This window comes from Colletotrichum tamarilloi, assembly GCF_030869305.1.
Source record: "Colletotrichum tamarilloi strain Tom-12 chromosome Unknown Scaffold_29.1, whole genome shotgun sequence".
Classification (NCBI taxonomy): Eukaryota; Fungi; Ascomycota; class Sordariomycetes; order Glomerellales; family Glomerellaceae; genus Colletotrichum; species Colletotrichum tamarilloi.
In genome coordinates, this window is record NW_026849412.1 from 350,324 (window position 1) to 371,545 (window position 21,222).

General features: G+C 52.4%; 10 protein-coding genes across 10 annotated transcripts; 7 read left to right on the forward strand and 3 right to left on the reverse strand.

The window, feature by feature from the left end:
* Nucleotides 1-57: 57 nt before the first annotated feature.
* Nucleotides 58-1,317, reverse strand: CTAM01_08441 (ATP synthase subunit; the record flags this gene model as incomplete). The annotated part of the gene is made up of 4 exons (XM_060524461.1): nt 58-141; nt 195-1,087; nt 1,138-1,226; nt 1,286-1,317. 4 exons carry the CDS (start codon nt 1,315-1,317, stop codon nt 58-60), a joined length of 1,098 nt encoding a protein of 365 aa, XP_060380974.1.
* Nucleotides 1,318-1,813: 496 nt separating this feature from the next.
* On the forward strand, nt 1,814-3,878 carry CTAM01_08442 (NOSIC domain-containing protein; the record flags this gene model as incomplete). Its single annotated transcript, XM_060524462.1, has 3 exons — nt 1,814-1,848; nt 1,923-2,012; nt 2,156-3,878. The coding sequence occupies 3 exons, from the start codon at nt 1,814-1,816 to the stop codon at nt 3,876-3,878; spliced, it is 1,848 nt and encodes a 615-aa protein (XP_060380975.1).
* A 49-nt stretch (nt 3,879-3,927) lies between these two features.
* Nucleotides 3,928-4,182, forward strand: CTAM01_08443 (uncharacterized protein; the record flags this gene model as incomplete). Its single annotated transcript, XM_060524463.1, has 1 exon — nt 3,928-4,182. One exon carries the CDS (start codon nt 3,928-3,930, stop codon nt 4,180-4,182), a length of 255 nt encoding a protein of 84 aa, XP_060380976.1.
* Nucleotides 4,183-4,326: 144 nt separating this feature from the next.
* Nucleotides 4,327-4,857, reverse strand: CTAM01_08444 (uncharacterized protein; the record flags this gene model as incomplete). The annotated part of the gene is made up of 4 exons (XM_060524464.1): nt 4,327-4,395; nt 4,444-4,474; nt 4,543-4,715; nt 4,777-4,857. 4 exons carry the CDS (start codon nt 4,855-4,857, stop codon nt 4,327-4,329), a joined length of 354 nt encoding a protein of 117 aa, XP_060380977.1.
* A 1,926-nt stretch (nt 4,858-6,783) lies between these two features.
* CTAM01_08445 (anaphase-promoting complex subunit 10) lies at nt 6,784-7,767 on the forward strand (the record flags this gene model as incomplete). Its single annotated transcript, XM_060524465.1, has 3 exons — nt 6,784-7,169; nt 7,231-7,603; nt 7,657-7,767. 3 exons carry the CDS (start codon nt 6,784-6,786, stop codon nt 7,765-7,767), a joined length of 870 nt encoding a protein of 289 aa, XP_060380978.1.
* A 618-nt stretch (nt 7,768-8,385) lies between these two features.
* On the forward strand, nt 8,386-12,210 carry CTAM01_08446 (HET domain-containing protein; the record flags this gene model as incomplete). The annotated part of the gene is made up of 6 exons (XM_060524466.1): nt 8,386-10,389; nt 10,632-10,929; nt 10,977-11,510; nt 11,565-11,852; nt 11,911-12,091; nt 12,165-12,210. The coding sequence occupies 6 exons, from the start codon at nt 8,386-8,388 to the stop codon at nt 12,208-12,210; spliced, it is 3,351 nt and encodes a 1,116-aa protein (XP_060380979.1).
* Nucleotides 12,211-12,712: 502 nt separating this feature from the next.
* CTAM01_08447 (uncharacterized protein) lies at nt 12,713-13,740 on the forward strand (the record flags this gene model as incomplete). The annotated part of the gene is made up of 2 exons (XM_060524467.1): nt 12,713-13,078; nt 13,135-13,740. 2 exons carry the CDS (start codon nt 12,713-12,715, stop codon nt 13,738-13,740), a joined length of 972 nt encoding a protein of 323 aa, XP_060380980.1.
* A 1,157-nt stretch (nt 13,741-14,897) lies between these two features.
* CTAM01_08448 (major facilitator superfamily transporter) lies at nt 14,898-16,390 on the forward strand (the record flags this gene model as incomplete). The annotated part of the gene is made up of 4 exons (XM_060524468.1): nt 14,898-15,049; nt 15,121-15,494; nt 15,559-15,762; nt 15,819-16,390. 4 exons carry the CDS (start codon nt 14,898-14,900, stop codon nt 16,388-16,390), a joined length of 1,302 nt encoding a protein of 433 aa, XP_060380981.1.
* A 70-nt stretch (nt 16,391-16,460) lies between these two features.
* On the reverse strand, nt 16,461-18,273 carry CTAM01_08449 (uncharacterized protein; the record flags this gene model as incomplete). Its single annotated transcript, XM_060524469.1, has 2 exons — nt 16,461-17,848; nt 17,919-18,273. The coding sequence occupies 2 exons, from the start codon at nt 18,271-18,273 to the stop codon at nt 16,461-16,463; spliced, it is 1,743 nt and encodes a 580-aa protein (XP_060380982.1).
* A 938-nt stretch (nt 18,274-19,211) lies between these two features.
* CTAM01_08450 (uncharacterized protein) lies at nt 19,212-21,145 on the forward strand (the record flags this gene model as incomplete). The annotated part of the gene is made up of 4 exons (XM_060524470.1): nt 19,212-19,395; nt 19,477-20,285; nt 20,343-20,474; nt 21,017-21,145. The coding sequence occupies 4 exons, from the start codon at nt 19,212-19,214 to the stop codon at nt 21,143-21,145; spliced, it is 1,254 nt and encodes a 417-aa protein (XP_060380983.1).
* Nucleotides 21,146-21,222: the final 77 nt, after the last annotated feature.

A 21,222-nucleotide genomic window follows, 5' to 3' on the forward strand; every position in this document is an offset into this window, starting at 1 on the left:
TAAACGATGAAACTGGTATTCTACAAACTAACAGAACAGGACTGCCAAACATTAAACTCAGAACACGCTGATGTAGTTGCCGATCCGGTCTTTCTGGTTCTGGGCTATGCACTCTGCAATCCAGGTGATGTTACGAATTTCCTGCTTGTCATTAGCTTCGCCCAGCTCACGTTCAGGGGTCTGGTGGTTATTACCTGCTCACGAAGTCTCACCCACGCGTACACAATAGCGAAAGTAAACTGCTGAGTGAATGCGCTCTTGGAGATCTCCATCTCCTTTTGGTAAAACATATCCTCCAGGCTCTTGCCGTCGGAGCTTGAGCCACCGCCCTGGTTACCCGGGCCAGACGGGCCGCCGCCGAGACCAGCTGCCTCGAAGAAGCTCTTGTAGTCACCGACACCGTCAACCGCAAGACGGACGCCCTCAAAGTCTTCCGCTCTAGAGAGCATGAGGGTTCCCTCCGGGTACAGCTTACCAAAGCTGGGGTACAACTTCTTGCGGTCATTCTTGTTAAGCTCGGTGCCGAAGGAGTTAAGCGTAATATTGATCGCCCGGCGGTCGGCCTCAAACTCCAGGATCTCTGACATGACCTCAGCTGTCGGCGAGCCTGCCATATCAGGATGAGTGTTGACAAAGTTGTGGAAGTCCTCCAAGTAGTTCTTGTACAGCGTGTTTCGGACAATCTCGATATTGAGCTCGTCGAGATCCTGGTGGCTAAGACTGCCCTTGAAGTAGGCGGCAAGCGGGGTCTCGATCAAAACACTGTTGTAAAGCTCCTCGATATTCGTCGCAACGCACAGGACTGGCATCGTCTCAAACCAGCCGAGGGGATGGCATCTCTCGAGAAGCTCGCGGGTGTCTCGTTCGTGAAGGGTGCCGGTGATCAACAGAGCAACGTTGTCGATCATGTAACCGTAGGTGAGGTAGTCCATGAACTGTGCAAGAGAGCCGACAGCGTTGGCGCGGACATAGCGGAACTCGGAGACAAGTTTGTCGGTCGTCTTCGCGGCGAGAGCTGACGTCGAGGGGTTGGGAGGGAGGTTGCCGAGGAAGTCGCCGTACGCAGGGCCGAGTTGCAACTTGAGATCTGGGTCCGTATTAGATGTGCATCGCACAGGGGCACATAGAAACACTCACCATCGATGGTCTCGCACTGCGTCAGGTTGGCATAGTTGGAGCCGGTAAGAAGGCCGTTCCTGTATCCACGAACGATACCCTCAATGTAACTGCACCATGTTAGCCACAGCCCACGAGCCCTATCATCCATCATAAACCCAATACTCACCCACTGTTGACGTTGAAGAATAGGCCCTCCATCTTGGCTGTGTTGTGGATTGTTTGGTTTGAAGGCGACTGGAGGTGGTGACGCCGGTCTGGTGGAGGCGCAAACGGAGACAGCTGTGGTCGTTGACTTTAGAACGCTCGCTCTCACTCACTGCCAAACCAAATTACTGCACGGCAGCTACAAGGTCCCAGCAAGGCCGACCAAGTCCACCTTCCCTTACCTAAGGCATTACGAGTTGTAGCAGCGCACAGGCCACCGGAGGCGGCTTTTTTCGGCGAAACAGATTTTACGCGCTCCGGGCCATCCCACTTGCCAATTGGTGTGTGGGGTGGGACCCGCCCAAAGGCTCTGCAGCCATCGAAAAAAAATTGGTGGAGCTTGGTTTGGTTCAGAAAAAAATATTTCCAAACCATCAATCCGCTCGCTGGAAACCTGCCTCCGCCGACAATAACATTTACACCCACGTGCGGAGGATTTCACCCGAGGGACCAACTTGGCCAGATTTGAAGAGCATCGACGGTTCTCACAATGTCTCTCTTCGTTCTCGCCGAAACGCCGGCAGGGTAAGTTTCTATTTGGAAAAGAACCAGAAGGGAAAAAATAGTGGCAGCAATTCAAAAGCTAACACGAGAAATAGCTACGGTCTGTTCAAGGCTGCCGACAAGAAGCTTCTCAAGCGCGATGAGCTCACCACTGGACCGACCTCTTCGGAGCAGATCAACCAGATGTAAGTCGCGCTCCCACAATCGACAATTGCAGCCAGTCTTCAAGAGTGTCACGCAGCAGCGCACACGCGTGCAAGCAAACCTGTTTTCTCGGCTTTGATTAGATCGCTGCGTTTGAGTACAATCGAGGCTGACTATTGCAAAGGCTCAAGTTGAAGTCATTCGTCAAGTTCGATAGCTCCGCCGTCGCCGTCGAGGAAGCCGCCGGTCTCAAGGAGGGTCGTGTCCCGCCAATGCTCGCCAACCTGCTCAAGGAGATCAAGGACGAGAAGAAGGCCACCCTTGCCGTTGCCGACCTGAAGCTCGGTACTGCCATTGGCAAGCTTCCCGACTTGGATATCAAGGCCGTCTCCGATGCTGCCTCCCAGGACCTGTTCCGCGCTGTTCGCGAGAACCTTTCTTCCCTCATTCCCGGTCTCAGCACCGAGACTATGGACCGCATGGCCCTTGGTCTGTCGCACTCCATTTCGCGACACAAGCTTAAGTTTTCCGCCGACAAGGTCGACGCCATGGTTGTCCAGGCTATCAAATTGGTCGACGATCTCGACAAGGAGCTGAACGTCTACGCCATGCGCACCAAGGAATGGTACGGCTGGCACTTCCCCGAGCTTGCCAAGATCCTCAACGACAACCTGGTCTACGCCCGTCTTGTTGTTGCCGTTGGCATGCGCCAGGACTTCGCTGAGACCGATCTCTCCGATATCCTTCCCGAGGAGCTTGAGGGCCCTGTCAAGACTGCTGCCGAGATTTCCATGGGAACTGAGATGACCCCTGAAGATTTGGAGAACATCCAACTGTTGGCCCAGCAGGTCATCACCTACTCCGAGTACCGCACTTCCCTCTCCACCTACCTCGAGACCCGCATGCGCGCTCTCGCCCCCAACTTGACTGCTCTCGTTGGCTACCTCGTCGGTGCGCGCTTGATCGCCCACGCTGGCTCCCTCATTGCCCTTGCCAAGGCCCCCTCCTCCACCATCCAGATCTACGGTGCTGAGAAGGCGCTTTTCCGTGCTCTCAAGACCAAGCACGACACTCCCAAGTACGGTATCATCTACCACTCCTCCCTCGTTGGCCAGGCCACTGGCAAGAACAAGGGCAAGATCGCCCGTTCCCTCGCCGCCAAGACTGCCCTTGGTCTGCGTGTTGACGCTCTCGGCGACACCGAGAACCAGGACGATGAGGAGGAGCGCAGCATCCTCGGCCTTACCAGCCGCATCAAGCTTGAGAACCTCCTCCGCAAGCTGGAGGGCAAGCCTCTCCTCCCCAAGGGTGTTGGTGTTGGCCCTGACGGCCAGCTCACCGCTCCCGGTGGCTTCAGCCTGAAGGAGTCCCGCAAGTACAACGCCGATGCCGACGGTGTCGAGACCGAGGTCAACGGCAAGTCCAAGAAGCTCATCCAGGTCGTCGATGAGGAGATGAAGGACGCCGAGAGCGAAGACGAGGACGCCGAGATGAACGACGCTAGCGAAGAAGAGAAGAAGAGCAAAAAGGACAAGAAGAAGGAAAAGAAGGAGAAGAAGCGCGTCTCCATCGCCGCGGTCGAGACTCCCGTCAAGGAGAGCAAGGCTGTCAAGGGCACACCGGCGAAGCTGAGCGAAAAGGACTACGAGCGTTTCGCTGAGGCTGCTGGCATCAGCGTGTCCAAGTTCAAGCGCAAGTTCGAGCGTGGTGACGTTCAGCTCGGCGAGGACGGCACGCCCGTCGTCTTCAGCAAGAAGGAGTTGAAGAAGCTCAAGAAGGCCGAGGACGAGGCCGAAGAGACGCCCGTCAAGGCTACCGACAGCACCAAGAAGAAGCGCAAGCACGAAGATGATGAGACGCCCAAGAAGGAGAAGAAGTTGAAGAAGAAGCGCAGCTCCCTTGCTTAGGAAGCTAAGCGGCGTCGCATTTCTTATTCATAGACGGCACTTGGGCCTCATGTGCATAAACATATTGTGTTCAATGCGCTGTATGATACCTCGATCTCTCTGGCCGGCGTTTTGGGATGGACCTGGGGGGTTTTCATGGTCTGATCATTGGATGGGCATAGTTTCTCTTTTACTACTGGCAGGAAAAGTGCAATGTAATTGCTTGTTGAGTTTGACTACTGCTCCCTCGCTGTCGAATGTGATCTGCCATCCATCCAATGCTCCAACTACCTATACTTTGCTTTCTACGTGGCGATATTTCTGAAATGATAAGTGACGATGAAGAAATCTAGCGTAGGTGGCAAGCACAAATCACTCGTGGTCAAGCAGGTCACCTTCCACGGTAAAGCACGTATGCGATTCAATTCAACTAAAGTACATACGCGGTCCCGTCCAATCCAACTCACACTCAAAGGGGAATGCAGCGCTTGGTCCTGTCGCCTCTGCTGCAGATGGGTGGCTTTCTGACGTTGCAGCACTGTTTACACTCAGCATCAATTCGAGCGATAGGAAGATGCATACTTACACGGTAGCCAGAGGGACCAGGGCAGTCGCCACTGCATTGTGAAAAATTAGCTATACATTTTGATATTGGTTAGATGAAGAGTAAGATTATGAATCTTACGTAGAGTATGTGCCGCTGCAGGAAAGAGTATCCTTCTGGCAGTATCCATTGCTGTTGCAGTCCGGGTAGAAGCAACACTTCACATCGGCCGGGTCATTGGGGCAGAGGTTGGTCTTGGTGTAGCCATTGAGAGAGCTGCACTTGGAGGTCTTCTGGCAGGTTCCGTAGTTTCCCTGTACATACAGAATAGGCGTTAGTGGATGCCGTCGACGTGTTCTTGAGGATGAAACAGACCTTGCTGTCATGACAGTAGCTTCCGATGGCTGCCAGAGCACTGGAAGCGAACAAAGCTGAGATGAGGGCCGAAGTCTTCATATTTGCTGTTATTCAGGGCTTGAGATGTAAACACGATGAGAAGATGAGATGGAACTTGTGCTGCTTGCTTCGGGTTCTACATATACCTCCTGACAGGATGCTTCTGGCCTTTTATACCCCAGAGTCAAGACTGGCAACTCGATGTGAGATATTATAATTAGCCACTGCGATATCTGAACTTCTTGTCTGCGAGGACTAATCGGGGTCTTGAACGCAAGCCTCGTACGTGAAAGTTCCCTTAGCTTACTAGGAACACCGCGTTAGACGATCCCCTCCTCACCGGTCGTCTTTTGGAACATGCGCCTTGCCACTGCAGCATTCATGACCATATGGCTACATCGCAGAAGTCTGGGCCAGTGCAGACTTCCATCTATGTTTCTCAAGTGAGACGACAACCTCACCATTGGTTGGTGTAGTCCGTAGCTAGTCAATTGGGCGACAAATCCGAGAGGGACGAGAATAGCTGACTAGGTCGCTCCACGGGCGCTTACATAGGACAACATGATGAAGACACACTGAGGCTTTTCGATGCATTAGTCTCTTCAATACTTTAGTTCCAATGTGGAAGGAGGGTTTACTGCTCGAGGAGGTTGTTGAGTAGATTGCTTACACGGAGTCGGGGTAACGTTGAGTCTAGGCCATGCAAAAAGCAAACGAGGTGTTCAGCTGAAATGCAAGATCCAGGACCGAGACAACCACAACCAATCGCTTGGGACTTTCCTATAAAAGAACTACATTTCTGACTTGGAAACCCCTCACGAAACTACTTAGACAGTTGTCTTTGGCAAGTATGTTGTAATCAGGGATAGAGTCGCCAGATAGCTCTAGGTTTCTGATCACCAACAAACATATTCTGCATGTGTTTCAAGCCACAATGGAACCTTGAGAGCAAAAAGTACTCTCAGAGAAATCACGGATCATTTTCCATGTCCATGTATACTATTTCTGTCGAGCCAATCGCCAATCAACCGTTTGTGAAGATGGTGAGCCGGTGAGCCGGTGAAGGAAGTTACACCGACAAGCGAACACGTGACAGATCTCGGTGGATCCACGTGATTCTCGACCGTGAACGCAGCAGCAGCAGCATCATCACCACGCATGCTCACTCACGAAAGCGCTGTGGCCGCCAATCTCATACATCAATGTTGCTCCTGAGCTGGTGAATGGAAATGGACGATCGACAGCGGGGCAACATCCATGGCGACCGTCCACGGCCTGACCTGCGAAGCCCCGAGCAGCTCACCCAGAACGGGTTCGACCTCGATGCTGAACATGGAAGCCAGTGGTCGGGCGATTATTACGACCGCCGAGCGACACGAGCTCTTGGTCCCAATGGTAGGTCGCTCTTTTCATCCTCTCATAGATGCCCGACTCCCAATTTCAGGTGGTCATCTCTCTGAACATCGCCCGCTGCTTTTCGCCCTTCTGGCTGCTGTCCATCGTACAATACCACCAGCGCGTCAATGCACTCAAAGCCGAAGCAAGGGGCATCGCTCTTGTAATATTTGACCACTCAGCCCTGCAAGTTAACAGGTGATGGCCATTTGTTTGATGTCGCCTCGAGTTGCATGCGTCCGACAGGGGGGTCGGTCTCTACGTGGAGGGGCATCATTTCGACTACTGTTCGATGAGAATCCATAGCTCTTCATTGCAGCTTTTTGCACAAACCTTGTCTAGCTTTCAGTTTTCTCCTTGACTTGCACTTCTTGCACAAAGACATTGATGAAATACGGGAAAAATTAGTCTTCTATGTCTTTCGAAGTCGATTAGACGCCCAGTGCGGGAGATTGGACCAGGGGGTCGCATGACACCCGCCTGGTCCATGTTCTGGCCCCGGCCATCAACATCGGACGGTTGACAAGTAGCAAACCAGCCATAGACCTCGACCGTTTCACTTCTAGCTTGACATCACAACACTGCTGACTCATGCGCCCCTTAGGCGGCTCACGTCGAGACGAAGACGATTCTGATGACGGCGAGGCATTCCCACCGCAACGCGTCGACTGGGAGGCCATGAGAGCTGGCGCCAACATGGAGGAGTATCTACGAAGCCAGCCCATCCCGGAGTATTCCGACGAGGAGGGCATCAGCATGCCACTCGATGACCTTGGCGAGATCTCTGGCACCGACACTAGTGTTGAAGATGGAGAAAACGGCGACCAAGTCGGGGACCAACAAGATGAGCCCGAGTTCGACCCCCTCGCTGTCGGTCTGAAGGAGATTTCAAATCTGGGGAAATTCACCGTCAGCAGCCACAAGCAGGGGAACGGCGTCGACCAGCTTCGTGACGACAGCTTGAAAACCTATTGGCAGTGCGTTTATCCGACGACCCATCCCGAGAATAAATGCACACCTTTGCTGACGATAAGACAGATCCGATGGTCCTCAGCCGCACAAGCTTACAGTCTACTTCATTAAGCGAGTCGGCATCAGGGACATTCGCTTCTACGTAGACTACAATGAAGATGAATCTTACACACCAACCAAGATCATCTTCAAGTCCGGTACCAGCGAGAACAATCTCATTCAATTTGCCACAATGGAGCTCTCGACACCCTCTGGCTGGCAGATCGTTCCAGTCGACGGCGCTGGCGGCGGCCCCGACGGTAACACGCTGGTTTCCTACGTGTTCCAAATGCAGATACTTGAGAATCATCAGAACGGCAAGGATACGCACCTTCGTTCTATCAAGATCTACGCTGCGGATACGGACACCCCCAGCATCGACGCGGACATATCAAACCGCGTAAGTTGATCTCCTTGAACATGCGACAAGTATGTGACTGACAACATCTAAAGCGAGCTGTGAGTGAGGAACCAGACGAGGAACCTGCAGACCCCTGGGATCTCTCCGTTCTCGAAGCTGGCCTATCTGTTCCGGATTTCATGAAGGAACCAGAGATTCGATGAGCCAGTGGAACTTGCTTCTTAACCCACGACTTCGACAGTCGAGTGAGCCACAGCCTCGGCCACTTTAGCTGGACATGCCACTCAAAGGGCGAGGGCATTCGCGTGTTATGGACTGCATATGACACTGCAACTATTTTTTTGCTGTAATGATACCCAAAAGTCGGATGCGGAGAAGGCTCTCACAGAGCTAGGAGTTTGGTGGCACATTACGCCCAACAAAAGGGCCGTTCTGGTAGACTTCCCAGCATTCACGCGGCCATGAAAGGACGGCATACTGTATTGACAACATTACTGAGGTGCCACCGCATATTTAGCAACAGCTTCACACCATCCCGTGTCTTCTTGGCAGCCACGGCTGCCTGTCATGCGTCTAGCTAGCGCGAGCGGCTGAGGTCTGGCCCTCAGTTGATTGGTAACTTCCATCGTGACCCCTGCTGGACCGGACGAATTGTATCCGACTCTGGTAATAAGGCTTTCGAAACGAAAATCCGCACGTGATGACACTTGACATGGTTCGAAAGATATCTACAACTTGGCTAACAATGTGGCAGGATATTGCGAGCTGATGCTCAAATCCGAGAGCCAGAGGCATCATCCGTTCCTAAAGAGAAGAGCACAATGGAACGGAATAGCACGTATCGATATCAATCTCTGCCACCGATTGCGGAAGAGGGTCGCACACCGTCCTTCACCCGACTCCTTTTCCTGTACCCAGGCTCGGGAGAGGACCCCTTTGAAGCGCATCTAGAAATTGTCGACATCGAGCATGCGCCTCCCTACGAGGCTTTGTCTTACACGTGGGGAAAACCGACGGAACAGCCGAGAGACTACATCTGGATGCAAGGCTGTCCTATGCCTATCAGGCCAAATCTAGAAGATGCTCTGCGCTCTCTACGCTTGCCGAACCAGGTGCGAAGGCTGTGGGTCGATGCGCTCTGCATCGATCAGTCTGACCTGGACGAGCGTGCTCGGCAGGTCCAGTACATGAGGCTGGTCTACAAACACGCTGCCCGCGTTATCGTATGGCTCGGTCTCAAGACTTCCGGGACACATGAAGCGTTCCAGGCCGCGGAACGGCTCGCAAGAATCAGAGAACTTACTCACCCAGCGGCTACTGGACCTAACGGTGGGCAAATCGACCCCGGCACAGTCCAGGGCCTGATGAGCAGCATGCTCGAAGATCTACCGGAGACATGCATGATCCACCTGGACGAAGTCTTTGAACGCCAGTACTTCAGCCGTTGCTGGTGTGTGCAGGAGGTGGTGGCATCTTCAAGGGCGATTGCCAAGATTGAGGACCTGGAAATGTCGTTTTTCGACTTGATCGCCTCATTGATTGTGCTCGCGGGTTGGAAAAGCGAGATCCTCATCGACCGACCCTACCAGTTATGGAATTTGATCCTCATGCGACGGCAACCCAACAGTTTCCTCGGCCAGCCCGAGGTCGAGGGCTCGATTGGCTCGTTTCTCGCACTTCTGGAGCTGACGCGAACATTGCAAGCGACGGATGACCGAGACAAGGTGTTTTCCCTCCTCGGGATCTGCGACGAGGGGCTGAACCCTGTGCTGGCGTTGACGCAGGTCTTTGACAACAATGACAGTTGGCGCATTCGGTTAATTCGTCGAGGCTTGACACGGGTCAATAATTTCGTCAATGGTCTTGCTCCGGATCTCAACTTTGGTCGGCCGAGAGCTTTGCGACCAGATTACAAAAGGGAGACCGTGCTGGTGTACTGCGATCTTACGAGGTTCCTCTTGCGCAAACAGCCTCGGATTCTCGACGTCCTTGACCACGTACAACATAACGAGGACCCAGGCATCGGTGACTATCCGTCCTGGGTTCCAAAGTGGTTTGAACCAAGGACATGCTCCGTCTTCAAGGGAGCCTATCTCGCTGGCTTTTGCGATGGGCATTTCCGTTATTTTGCCGAGCTTCACGATATTCCGGTCCGCAACGATCCCGTGTGGCCAAAGGTTCTGTCTATAGATGGGTATCATGTTGATGTGGTATCGAAAACGACCGAAACACTTGCGTTTGAATTTGGGGCTCGTGCTACTGCGGAAGCTATTGTGAGAGCTTGGGAGCAGCTTTTCGACATACCGATCGCCCCCAGATGCGGAAGAAAGTATCGCGATAACATTCTACTGGATGTGGTATTCTGTAAAGCCATCTTGGCTGGTGCTCTGGGTTCCATTATTGGCTATAGTCACCTCCTTACTAGGAATCAGGGAGGATTGAACCCGCTCTTCGACGATCGTACCCATAAACCTCACGCTGAGCTCGACCGAGAGGCTCAAGACTTGGCGGAGACATTCCTTACCCAGATGGCTGAGTTCGGTCTCCCGCCAACGGCGACGGAATTCGGGAACCCGGATCGAGAGGACAAGCTGCAGGTCTTTGGAGCAGGGGCGCGTACCTACTCGAATAACCGAAAGGTATTTGCGACCCGTGATGGCCGTGTGGGCATCGGGCCCAAGATGATGCAGCCTGGGGACGAGGTCGTCGTTCTTTTCGGGGGCCGGATGCCCTTCATTGCACGACAGAGGGGTGACCACCGACTGCTGGTTGGGAGCTGCTACTTGGTTGACGAAGAGCTGATGTGGGGGAAGGTGACCGAGAAAGTGAGATTTAATCGTGGCGGTCCTCCGCGGGTGACATTTGAGTTCCATTAAGTCGCGGTCGCGAGAATTTAAGACTCTTCATGAATTCCCACCTCAACGGCCACTTATTTCAGCCTGCGCATTGCTGCCCCCGACTTAACCAATCAAGCAACATTTCTTTCCTGCATGCAGGAAATTGCTGTCGGATGACTTTCCGAATGCAAGCCTCCACATCATCTGATAGCAAAGATTGTCACCAAAAGCTCGAGTTCAGCATGACAACCACGAAGCACTCGAAAATGAAGATTCTCCTGATCGGAAAAGGCGGTCGCGAACATGCCCTTGCATGGAAACTCACTCGATCGCAATCAGTAGAGCATGTCTACGTTTTGCCAGGCAATGCTGGCACCGGAACCTTGACGAATGTCTCGAATTGCCGCGGAATAGCCGTTGACGACTATGGTGGCCTCGTGGAGCTGTCAAAGAGGCTTGAAATCGACCTTGTCATCATCGGCCCAGACGACGCTGTTGTTGGAGGCATGGGAGATCACTTTCGGAGCAGTGAGCCATTTGGATCATGTAAGGAAGTATTTTCTAACACAATATAGATGGAATCCGTTGCTTTGCCCCAAGTAAGAGGGCGGCCATCATCGAAGGCTCCAAGGACTTTGCAAAGGACTTCATGTGCAGACGCAAAATTCCGACCGCGTGCTACGAAACCTTTGACAGGGCTGACTGCGACAAGGCCAAGGCGTATGTACGAAGGTTGGGCCGTAGAGTGGTCATCAAGGTGGACGGTCTTGCAGCAGGAAAGGGTGTCATCCTTCCCGAGACGACCGTAGAGGCGGAGCAAGCCCTCGAGGACATCATGCTCAAGGGCAAGTTCGGTGATGCTGGCGAGATGGTGATTATTGAGGAGTACCTCGAGGGTTATGAAATTAGCGTCCTCACCTTCACTGATGGAACATCGATTCTCTCTCTGCCGCCGAGCCAAGACCACAAGCGCGCTCTTGACGGCGATAAGGGACTGAATACTGGCGGCATGGGCGTGTATGCGCCTGTTCCTTCCGTGACTGAGGAGCAGATGGCCGACATTGAAGAAAAGATCATCTTGCCGACTATTGATGGCCTTAAGTTAGAAAGTGAGTCGGGAACAAAGTAGTGATAACACACATGAGGCTAACCTAGAGACATAGGAAGACCTTTCAACGGCATGCTCTTCACGGGGGTAATGATGACGTCCACAGGCCCCAAAGTGCTTGAGTACAACGCGCGTTTCGGCGACCCAGAGACGCAGAGCATGGTGCTTCTCCTGCCAGACGAGGCTTTGCCAGAAATCATTCTCGCTTGTGTAGAGGACAGGCTGGGTGACATCGAGCTGAAAACACTTGCAGGTTTTGCCTGCAATATTACTGTTGCGGCTAAGGGCTATCCAGAATCATACAGGGAAGGGGATCTTATCCGAATAGAACCTACCTCTGAAGGTGAGTCTGCACTAGTAGGATTGTGCCATGGTCTATCGCTGACCACATCCATACTTAGGTGTACATGTCTTCCACGCCGGAACTGATCAGGTCGACGATAAATTATTCACGGCAGGCGGTCATGTCCTGTCCGTTGCCGCGACGGGTGAAACCCTCGAGGAAGCAGTATCGGCTGCTTACAAGGGGGTTGAAAGTGTTCATTTTGAGGGCATGTTCTACCGCAAGGATGTTGCGATGCGGTAAGTCAGGCCGAGAGCCGTCTACATTCCCCTCAGACTCCAATTACGGGATAGTTTGGCTGATACGATTAAGCTCGCTGAAGCTCGCTCCGGGAAGGGCCGAGGATGGTCCTCACTAGCTCGAGGGGTAGCCAAGATCGGAGCTTGGACCGTTGCCGTTAAGGTTTCTGAGGTGATAGGTCAACCAGTTGGGATGACCTTTTGGCATGGCTGAAGGCAGATAACCAACTATCCAACCTGACATCGCCTAGCTCAAGCGTCGGGACATTTTGCGAGGGCGGGGTGGTCTGGAAGGGCCGAAAACTCCATGTTCTAGGCCCAGCTGACATGACAAACGTATGGGGGGTTCTCTGGAAGCTTTCGGCCGTGAAACATTGCAGCCACTGACGCATCGGGAGGACCGTGATGGCGGGATGCAGGAGATGCAGGACATGCAGGCAACCGATGGACCCGAGTCTAGACCGTTGTGGTGTGATGTCACACATCAGCGAGCCTTTATATAGGAATTAGGAGCTCCCCCGGACTCCCCGGAGCTATAAGTCCGGACATAGTCAATTTTGGCCGATGTAAATTCGTTCTTGGTGTGCTAAAGCTCTCTCTCTCTCCCCAGCAACAGCAATCATGAACGTCTTTATCGTTCCGGCATCTCCCAAGACTGGGCAGGCGACCATTCGGTCTCTCCTTGACCACCCTTCGCAGCCACACGTAACGGGTGTATATCGAGACCTGGGAAGGGTACCGGCTAAATTCAAGGACCATCCTCGATTTAAGGCTATCAAGGGCGACGTTGCCGATGTTTCGAGTCTCAGATTCGCCGGGGCTGACGCCATCGTATCCATCACGCCTCCGCAGTACTCCGAGTCCAAGCCGATAACTAGAGCACGGGAGATGGCAGCAAATGTCAAGTTTGCTATCAGTAGGGTCGGGTGTTCGGTAAAGCGTCTGGTATATGTGTCTAGGATAGGGGCTCATTTGGAGCATGGGACGGTAAGTCGAAAGAGAGGATATTCGCAGAAGGCAGATGGCTGAAGTAGATGTCGTAGGGCGAGATAAGAACGAACTACGAGGCAGAGCAAGCACTCATCGGTGCCGCACCCGAGGTGGTCTTTGTTCGATGCGCCTACTTCATGGAAAATTGGGCGTCAGTACTTAAGACAGCAAGTGATGATACACCGCATTTTTCTTCTGTGCTGTGTCCTATAGACTACGCAATACCCATGGTGAGTTTTGCCAGGCAGTTCGCCCTAAATGAGAAAGACACTTTCCTAAGATTTACAACCAAGGTCTCGGTGAAAGACGTTGGTCGGACATGCGCCAGGGAAGCTCTCGCAATAAGCCCGCCGATGCGACATAATCCCTATATCTTCAACTTATACGGGCCAGAATCATATTCAACAAAGGACGTGCATAGAGCGGTTGAAGATCTAACATTCAAGTACAACAAGGTCAAGGTCACTTTGGTGGAAGATGAGCAGCTGGAGGACTTTTTTGCTCAATCATATCGGCCACCGACGGCTGAACTCTTCGTAGAGATGACAAGGAGTCTCTTGCCCGGAGGGATTGTAGCCGGGAATATGCGGGAGGGACATTTGCTTCAGAGGGGGAGCGAGACTCTACGCGAGGTGATTGAAGATATCCTCAAGGAATAAGGAGCGCAGGACACTGGCGACTCGAATACCCAAGTAATGAAGTTTTTCGCCGCCAGCAAGAGGAGAGGAAAGGACAAGAAAAGAAAGAGAAGGATCAAGATCAGCTGCGCAAGAGAAGAGAGGAAGAAGAGAGGTACTGACCGCGCTCAAGGGGACTAGAGCTCCAAACCGGCCGAAAGGGTCATCAAACAAGACCCGCCTTGCTAGCTCAATCGGTAGAGCGTGAGACTCTTAATCTCAAGGTTGCGGGTTCGACCCCCGCGTGAGGCTCAAATCCTCACCGCGATTGGCTAAGCCACTCTTCGGGTCATATATCTTTTGCTTTTTGCACCGCTGAAGTTCTAAACCACCCCATCAACGGTGATGCTTGGAATCAAGTAGCAAGCCACAACCTTATCTTCACACCCACCACTAGGGGTCTGAGGTGCTTCCTTGGATGCAATTTAGAGTACACTGTCATACCGCCACCATCATTCGCCTGTCTTCTCTAAGCTGCAGTGAAGCCGAAGCCGAAGCCGATGTAGGTCAAGTCAAGCCGAAGGCCCCCTCAACGAACAAGCATAAAACATGCGAGTGCCCAAGACCCCCCAAACGATTTTGTGTTACTCGATCTGGAAGAACAAGCATACGGTGTACTCGCTTCCAGTGACTAGGATGTCTCGCCCCGTGGTGAGAAGCCGTTGGAGTCAAGGAATCTCATACCCTGTTTCCGTCGTCTTCGGCTCAACCCACAAACCATCCAGGCAGGCATGGTCGCTTCGAGGGGGGCCTTGAGTGTCCTCCAGCAGAATTCGAGATCCCGGCGTTGTTGATTGGCCTGATGCTCAAGGTCACAGAGAAGCTCACGCAACATGGACAACTACCTACTTTTGACCGTTTCCCGCTTGACCCACCATGTGGTACTCTCGTTTAGCGACTTCGCAAGCCGGCGCTTGTCTGACGGGATGCGACAAAGATGTTCGGCTTGAGAATGCCAACCTGGACGGCTGGGATTGCTTAATTAGCTTTAAGAGCGGCCCAGCGCTCTCTCGAATTCGATCTTTGGCAGGTCTTATGGAACAATCTGCCCATGCCAATTTTACCATTCCCTCTGGCGATCCGAGATGTTGAGGACTGCAACTCAAAGTACTCCTTCCGAAAAAGTCTCACAGATCGTGATGGCGTATGATGAAGAGAAAAGTCAACTTCCGTCGTTGCCGACAAGCGACGACGAGACAGCACGAGTCGACGAGGAAGAGCTAGTCATGGACCAAGGACTTGTCGCATGGCTTCAAGTTCTTGGAAGCTGGATTTTGTTTGCCAATACCTGGTACGATGACCCCGTAGCAGCTTATGCCGGTCCAGACAAAAACCGCAGTACTCAAGTTGACGTTATTCAAGGGGTTTGACAAACTCATTCGGAGTCTTCCAAGCCTACTACTCCAACGTCCTCTTACCAGACGTCAACCCTTCGGCTATTTCTTGGATCGGCTCCATCCAGATCTTTCTTATGATGCTCATCGGTGTCTGCGCGGGTTGGCTTCTTGACGCGGGGTATCTTCGCTTCATCCTCATTTGCGGCACTACCATGACGTCTCTCGGGCTATTTATGCTGAGCTTGTGCACAAAGTATTGGCAGATTCTCCTCGCGCAGGCTCTCTGTGTCGGAATGGGCAGTGGGTTGCTGGGGTTGACTTGTGTGGCCGTGATTCCTCTCTACTTCCGCAAGAGGAGGATGATAGCGACTGGCATTGCTGCTACGGGAAGCAGTCTAGGTGAGCTCCGAAAAGACGCCGAGATGACGATGTACGCAAGCACGGGTACTAATGTATTGTCAAGCGGGAATTGTGTATCCCATCATGGAGAGACGCCTGATTGCATCCATTGGCTTTCCTTGGGCTGTTCGGGTATTCGCATTCATCGTTACCGGAAGCCTCCTGATTTGCATTGCAATCATGCGTCTTCGACCCAATCTCAAGCGGCGCGGTGCTCTCTTTCGCCTGAAGCACTTTCGCGATGTTCCCTATGTCTCATTTTGCATCGGTCAGTCTCGTTTCCAAAAGGTCTTCGACTCACTACGGTAATTAACACACAATTAGCCTTCGCCCTGATGATTGGCTCGGTTTACATCCCCTTCTTCTACGTAGATGCCTATGCCATTCGTCTGGGCGTCGATCAAGACACTTCCTTTTACATCCTCAGCGCCATGAACGCTGCAAGTCTCCTCGGTCGTCTAGCCCCCAACTGGCTTGCTGACAAGTACGGCGGTATGACCGTTATGCTCCCTTGCTGTCTTTGCTCGGCCACCGTTCTCTTTCTCTTCCGCTTTGCGACCGACCTGCCGGGTTTGGTCGTAATATCAATCGTGTACGGCTTCGTCTCGGGCGGCATGGTATCTTTACCTCCGGCTACTATTGCAAATTTGACGGATGATTTGTCAGAGTATGGGACGAGAATGGGCATGGGATACACCATCGCCAGCTTTGGCGCGTTGATCGGGAACCCTATTGGAGGTGCCGCGCAGCGTCCGCAAGGGAACACAGCGACAGATGTGCAGAGGGAGTTTCAGGGTATTTGGATTTTTGCGGGGGGGTTCATGCTCGCAGCTTTCAGTTCGATGGTGATATCAAAGTACGTCAGAGTTGGATCGGTCTTGCGCGGTAAATGCTAGCCTTCAGAATCTTGCTGTGGTCTCCTCTCCGTAGGCTTTGGCCCAGTACCATAGGATCATCCCAATCTAGTTAAGACAAAGAGTAGAACGTAACCTCTGCAATCATCGTCCTGGCTGGGATCGTAACGGAGATCGGAAAGCCGCCGTAATCTGGGTCCTCGTTAGGCATCATCGCGAACTTGCCGCTCCTCGTTTCATCTCCGTTCAAAACTCTGCTGCTTTTCAAGCGGCCGGCCTCTTCGTCCTCTACAATCTTCTCCTCAAACTTGAGTATGCCGGTGAAGCTCCGGTCCTGGCCCAATGCCTTTGCCTTGACCTGGAAACCCCAGCCGATGAGCAAGAATTTGCCTCCACCTCGATGTATCACCATTCCAGCCCCTGTTCCGGGCTTGCCGAACACAAAGCACCGTTCTATGGTGATCTCAAACTCTCCCCAGGTACGACAGATGACAGGGCTTGGGTCCTTCCCGGTGCCATCCGCCGGCAATTCGTCGAAGCAGAAGCCCACTGACGTGTTCGGGTGTCGTTGTGCTTCAAGGACGATGGGCGAAACAGACTTCAGCAGACCATAGTGCTTGGTGAAGGGACTGTCCTCTGGCTCGATAGTATCCACACCAAAGGGGGCAACCCCCATAGCACCGTAGGTTCCGTACGCAATCCAGATGCGGCGTGCTCCGTAGTCGTCTCGTCGTTGCTCCGGGATGAAGAGAGGTTGATTACGGTGCCTGTACTTGGCGCAAGAGCTGGCGTAGTCGTTGAGATAGACATCGGGCCCGACAAAGTCCAGCTTCGGCGCGAAGCGCATCCATACGTCCAAGACGTTGCTCACGGGTCCTCCAGAGGGATAGTCTCCCGGCATGCCGCCGCCGCCTACCACCACGGGAAATTCGTTGTCAGAGTCTTCGCCGACGTAGTTCATCCATACGTTGGTATAGAGAGGGATAGGATACGTCGCTTTTCCGGCCGCGGCAACTTGATTCAGATAGAGAGCGTAGTTGTATGCCATGAATAACTCATCGGTCCGGGGACTGCTTCCAAACACAGATTCCCAATCTCCGCTTCCGTCAAGGTGTGAAGTCTGACGATCAAATTGCGTGAGGTTCTGTTCTCGCAAATCTTGGTGTAGCTGATCCCACTCTGCAGATAGGAAGTGGACAAGGTCCTTTGGGACTGGTTCACGGAAGGCTTCATTTGCGAGCTCTGAACCGTCCCGAGAATCTCCCAAAACACCGCACTCGTTCTCGACTTGTACCATCAGAACAGTAGAGTGTGACTCGTCCACCTGTCTCAAGTGCTCCATTAGTCGGCCAAAGGCCTTGGCATCTGCTTTGCGGCTCTCGGCGCTGAAGATTGACAGAACGTCGCCGGTCTCGAGACGGCCTCCGGCCTTGCGAAGCTTGACGCGCGGAAACCTCTTGTCATCTGTTTTCACCCAAGCCGGTGTATAGGAAGACAGTCCTGTATTTCTGAGTCTTAATTATCTTTCCCATCTGTCACCCGAGGGCAGGCGAGAAACAGGACTGCATACCATTCTTGAATGACCCAAACCATAGCAAAACCAGGTGCATGGAATGTTTCCGTGCGTCGCTAATGATTTCGTCGAGCACCGAAAAGTCGAATTTGTCTTCTTCAGGCTCAATCATCTCCCAGGACACACTGCCGAGTAAGGTGTTGATGTTGGTATTGGCCATTTTCTCCCATACAGTTTTCATGTATTCGGGGGACGATAGTGAAGAATTCTGAAGTTCCCCAGCTCTCATGAGAAAAGGCTTGCCCTTCACCACAAGTTGTTTCGATCCATCTGTTTGGACGAGATGTGGAATATTCACACTAACGTTAGCCATCTTCGCGGCGGCTTGGGGAGTTGCATCGAGAAACGTCATCGTATCGGGGTCTCGGTTCGGTCTTCTTCGATGAGTACTTCGACTGTGATTAGAGACAAGAAATGTAGAAGAGAAATCAGACGAGAAAAGAGGAAATATAGTGAAAAAAACAAAAAGTGTTACTGGTTGTTATTTCAGGATCAAGAGTGCTAGCAGAGCAACTCAAGAGAAGAAGGATGGATCTGCGGTGTTCAACACACCTCGGAATCTGTGAAAGATGATTGGCTTATATCCCGATCATTCGTTCTTAGCTCCCAAGGATCTGCGAAACACGCGAAGAATGAGGGGGTAACGCCGGCACGCCGGACAGCGAAGCGTCGATTGACGAGTAAAGAGTCCCGCCAGCATGCCTGTCTTGCTTCCCCTCAGTGGCGTCGACTCATGCACAGCAGCGTCCTCCACATGTTGGTTTGTGGGGTTTTCGGGTCAACACCCAGTGAAAGCTGTTCATTCCCGAGAAACTAAATAGAGGGCGTGTTCCTGTTTCCATCAATGACTTTGACTATGGAGAGTGTGAATGGGATTCATACGCTCGTACGTTCATCTGAATCCACAATCGGATGAAGCCCCCCAAAGCATGTCGACAGTGTCGAGAGAGCAAACGAAAATGCCTCCGCCGTAGTCTCGCGGTAGGTGAGCCATGCGATACTTGTCGAGCTAGAAGTTTACCGTGTGCAAGCTCTCTCTCACGCGTTCCTCCATCGCCGCTGCCGTTACTTCCAAGGCCTGAACCGGCACCTTCGTTGTCAAATACCTCCACGCCTACTTCGACAAAGACCGAAGGCATAAGCTTGCCGCTTCACACGGCTGTACTTCTCGTCGACTATTATCTAGACAAGCTACACAATCGGCCGCACAGTTTGTTCCACCCCGCAAAACTTCGGCAGGAGGTTCAAGATGGGTCTATTAGCAGGATCCTCCTGTTGGCCATTTGCAGCATGGGTTCGAGGTTCGCTCTCGACGAGGAGACACGGGCCCTGGAGGCCGGATTGATGGAGGAATCCAAGCGGATGTTGCTGGCCAATTTGGAAAACGTCTGCGTCGAAAACATTCAGGCGTGTATCCTCATCGCGAATCTGTGCGCAGCTCACCTGAACCCTTCTTCAGAAGCTTTGTTCTTCCGTAAGTGATCGTTATTGGAATTGTACGAATGGATTGGAAGCATCTCGTTTTCTTCTGGGTCTATTTGCTCACCATGGACAGGGACCGGTATCAGTCTCTCTCACATCATGCAGCTTGGCACCTCGACTGTAGGGACACGGCTGGTTGATCTCGAGATTCACAGGAGAATATGGTGGTCACTCTTCATGGCAGATCGATGGTCGTCTTCAAGCCTCCGCTTGTTGCCACAGATTCGAGATACAGAGCTCGCCGTTGATCTGCCCATGGATGAAGCCATATTTCAGTCTCTAGACCCTACATCAACACAACTAGAGAAGCCATGGCAGCCAGGAATATGGGCTTTCAAGATCTCTCTGGTACAGCTATTTGGCCCAATACAGCAACTCAATCGTCATAGTGTCAACAGAAGCATGACTGCAGAGGATATCGAGAGCAGCATTCACTCTTTGTCTCAGCAGCTAGAAACTTGGGAAAAGTCCCTGCCCAACAACATCAAATGGAAAGAGGAAATGCTAGACTGGCATATCAACAGAGGAACTGGAGGGCCATATGTCGCCCTTCATCTTGGGTATCATCACTATTCCGTCCTGCTCTACTTCAGGTTCCTCAGCTCTCAAGAGCCAAGATCCTCCGCGGCTAGCATGTATCATAGTAGATGCAAGTCCCACGCCTCGGCTTACAGCAATCTTGTCAAGCTCGCCCGTGGTAAGCAGGGATGTGAAGTCGTCTATCCTACTGTCGGGCACATGGCGGTAGTATCGTCATCGGTGCTCCTCCATACGCTCTTGTTCGGCGAGGAAGCAGATCTAAAGAGCGCGCGAGATGCCTTGAATGCGAACTTTGCAGCCATTGTCGAATTGCGACAGTACTGGCCAAACACGGCGCCAATGGTTTGTTTCCGTCCACGTAGCTGACCTCTGTGGGCAAGAAGGCTGATTTAACGACAGATCGAACGCCTTGCTACTTTTCAAAACTTCTGCCTGCTGTCTGGTGACTCCAGAACGCATGATTTTGATGACTGGATGGTGCGCTTTCTGACAGAATACTCACTGCCTCTGGAGGAAAAGGACATTCAACATGTGAGATCAGGCATGGACTACGATATTGACAGCTTTTCGGCTCGAACTCAAGTACTTACACAACAAGGGAGGTATACTTCATTTCAGACTGATACCTCCGATGCCTATAGCTTACAACTTCATGAGTTCGACTACCTGATTTAGTTAACATTAGTAGCTTTGTAGTCTTGATAATGAGACGTTCCCCGTCCTCAGGGAAATCCGTATGCACGAATGGGAAAGAGAGTCTAGATGATACAAAATAGCAGGAAAGAGAAACATTCTACGCCGAAACAAAGCTACGTTGAATGAGTCTCGTACGTACTTGGCTCACAGTGTGAAAAATATGGCTGATATTCTGATCTAGTGGCGCCTTCGGGGGTCACGCAGGAAGCCACATTATGCTCTGCACGGTTTGGTAAGGCCTCTCTGTATGTAGCGGATAAAATTTCATAAGTCTCGGGGCAAAAGCCAATCATTTTTCTCATTCTCCGATCGATCGGGTCTATCGACTTCAGTGCCGGCTTCTCTCGAAAGAAGCGCTAATATCGTACCGGACCTAGTCCCTGATTAGCCCGGATGCAGTTACCCTCATTACAGAAGTTGGCGCCAAGCTCACACGCGCACTCATCCCGCATCCCCAGAAGGGTGACAGTCCCATTCTCCTGGACGCCGGGAAAACGGCCGAATGATTGGTTCAAAGGCCGCATGTTCGGTCGCAACAAGTGACAGACAGACGTGCCTGGTTGGTTTACCCCAGTCTCTTGTT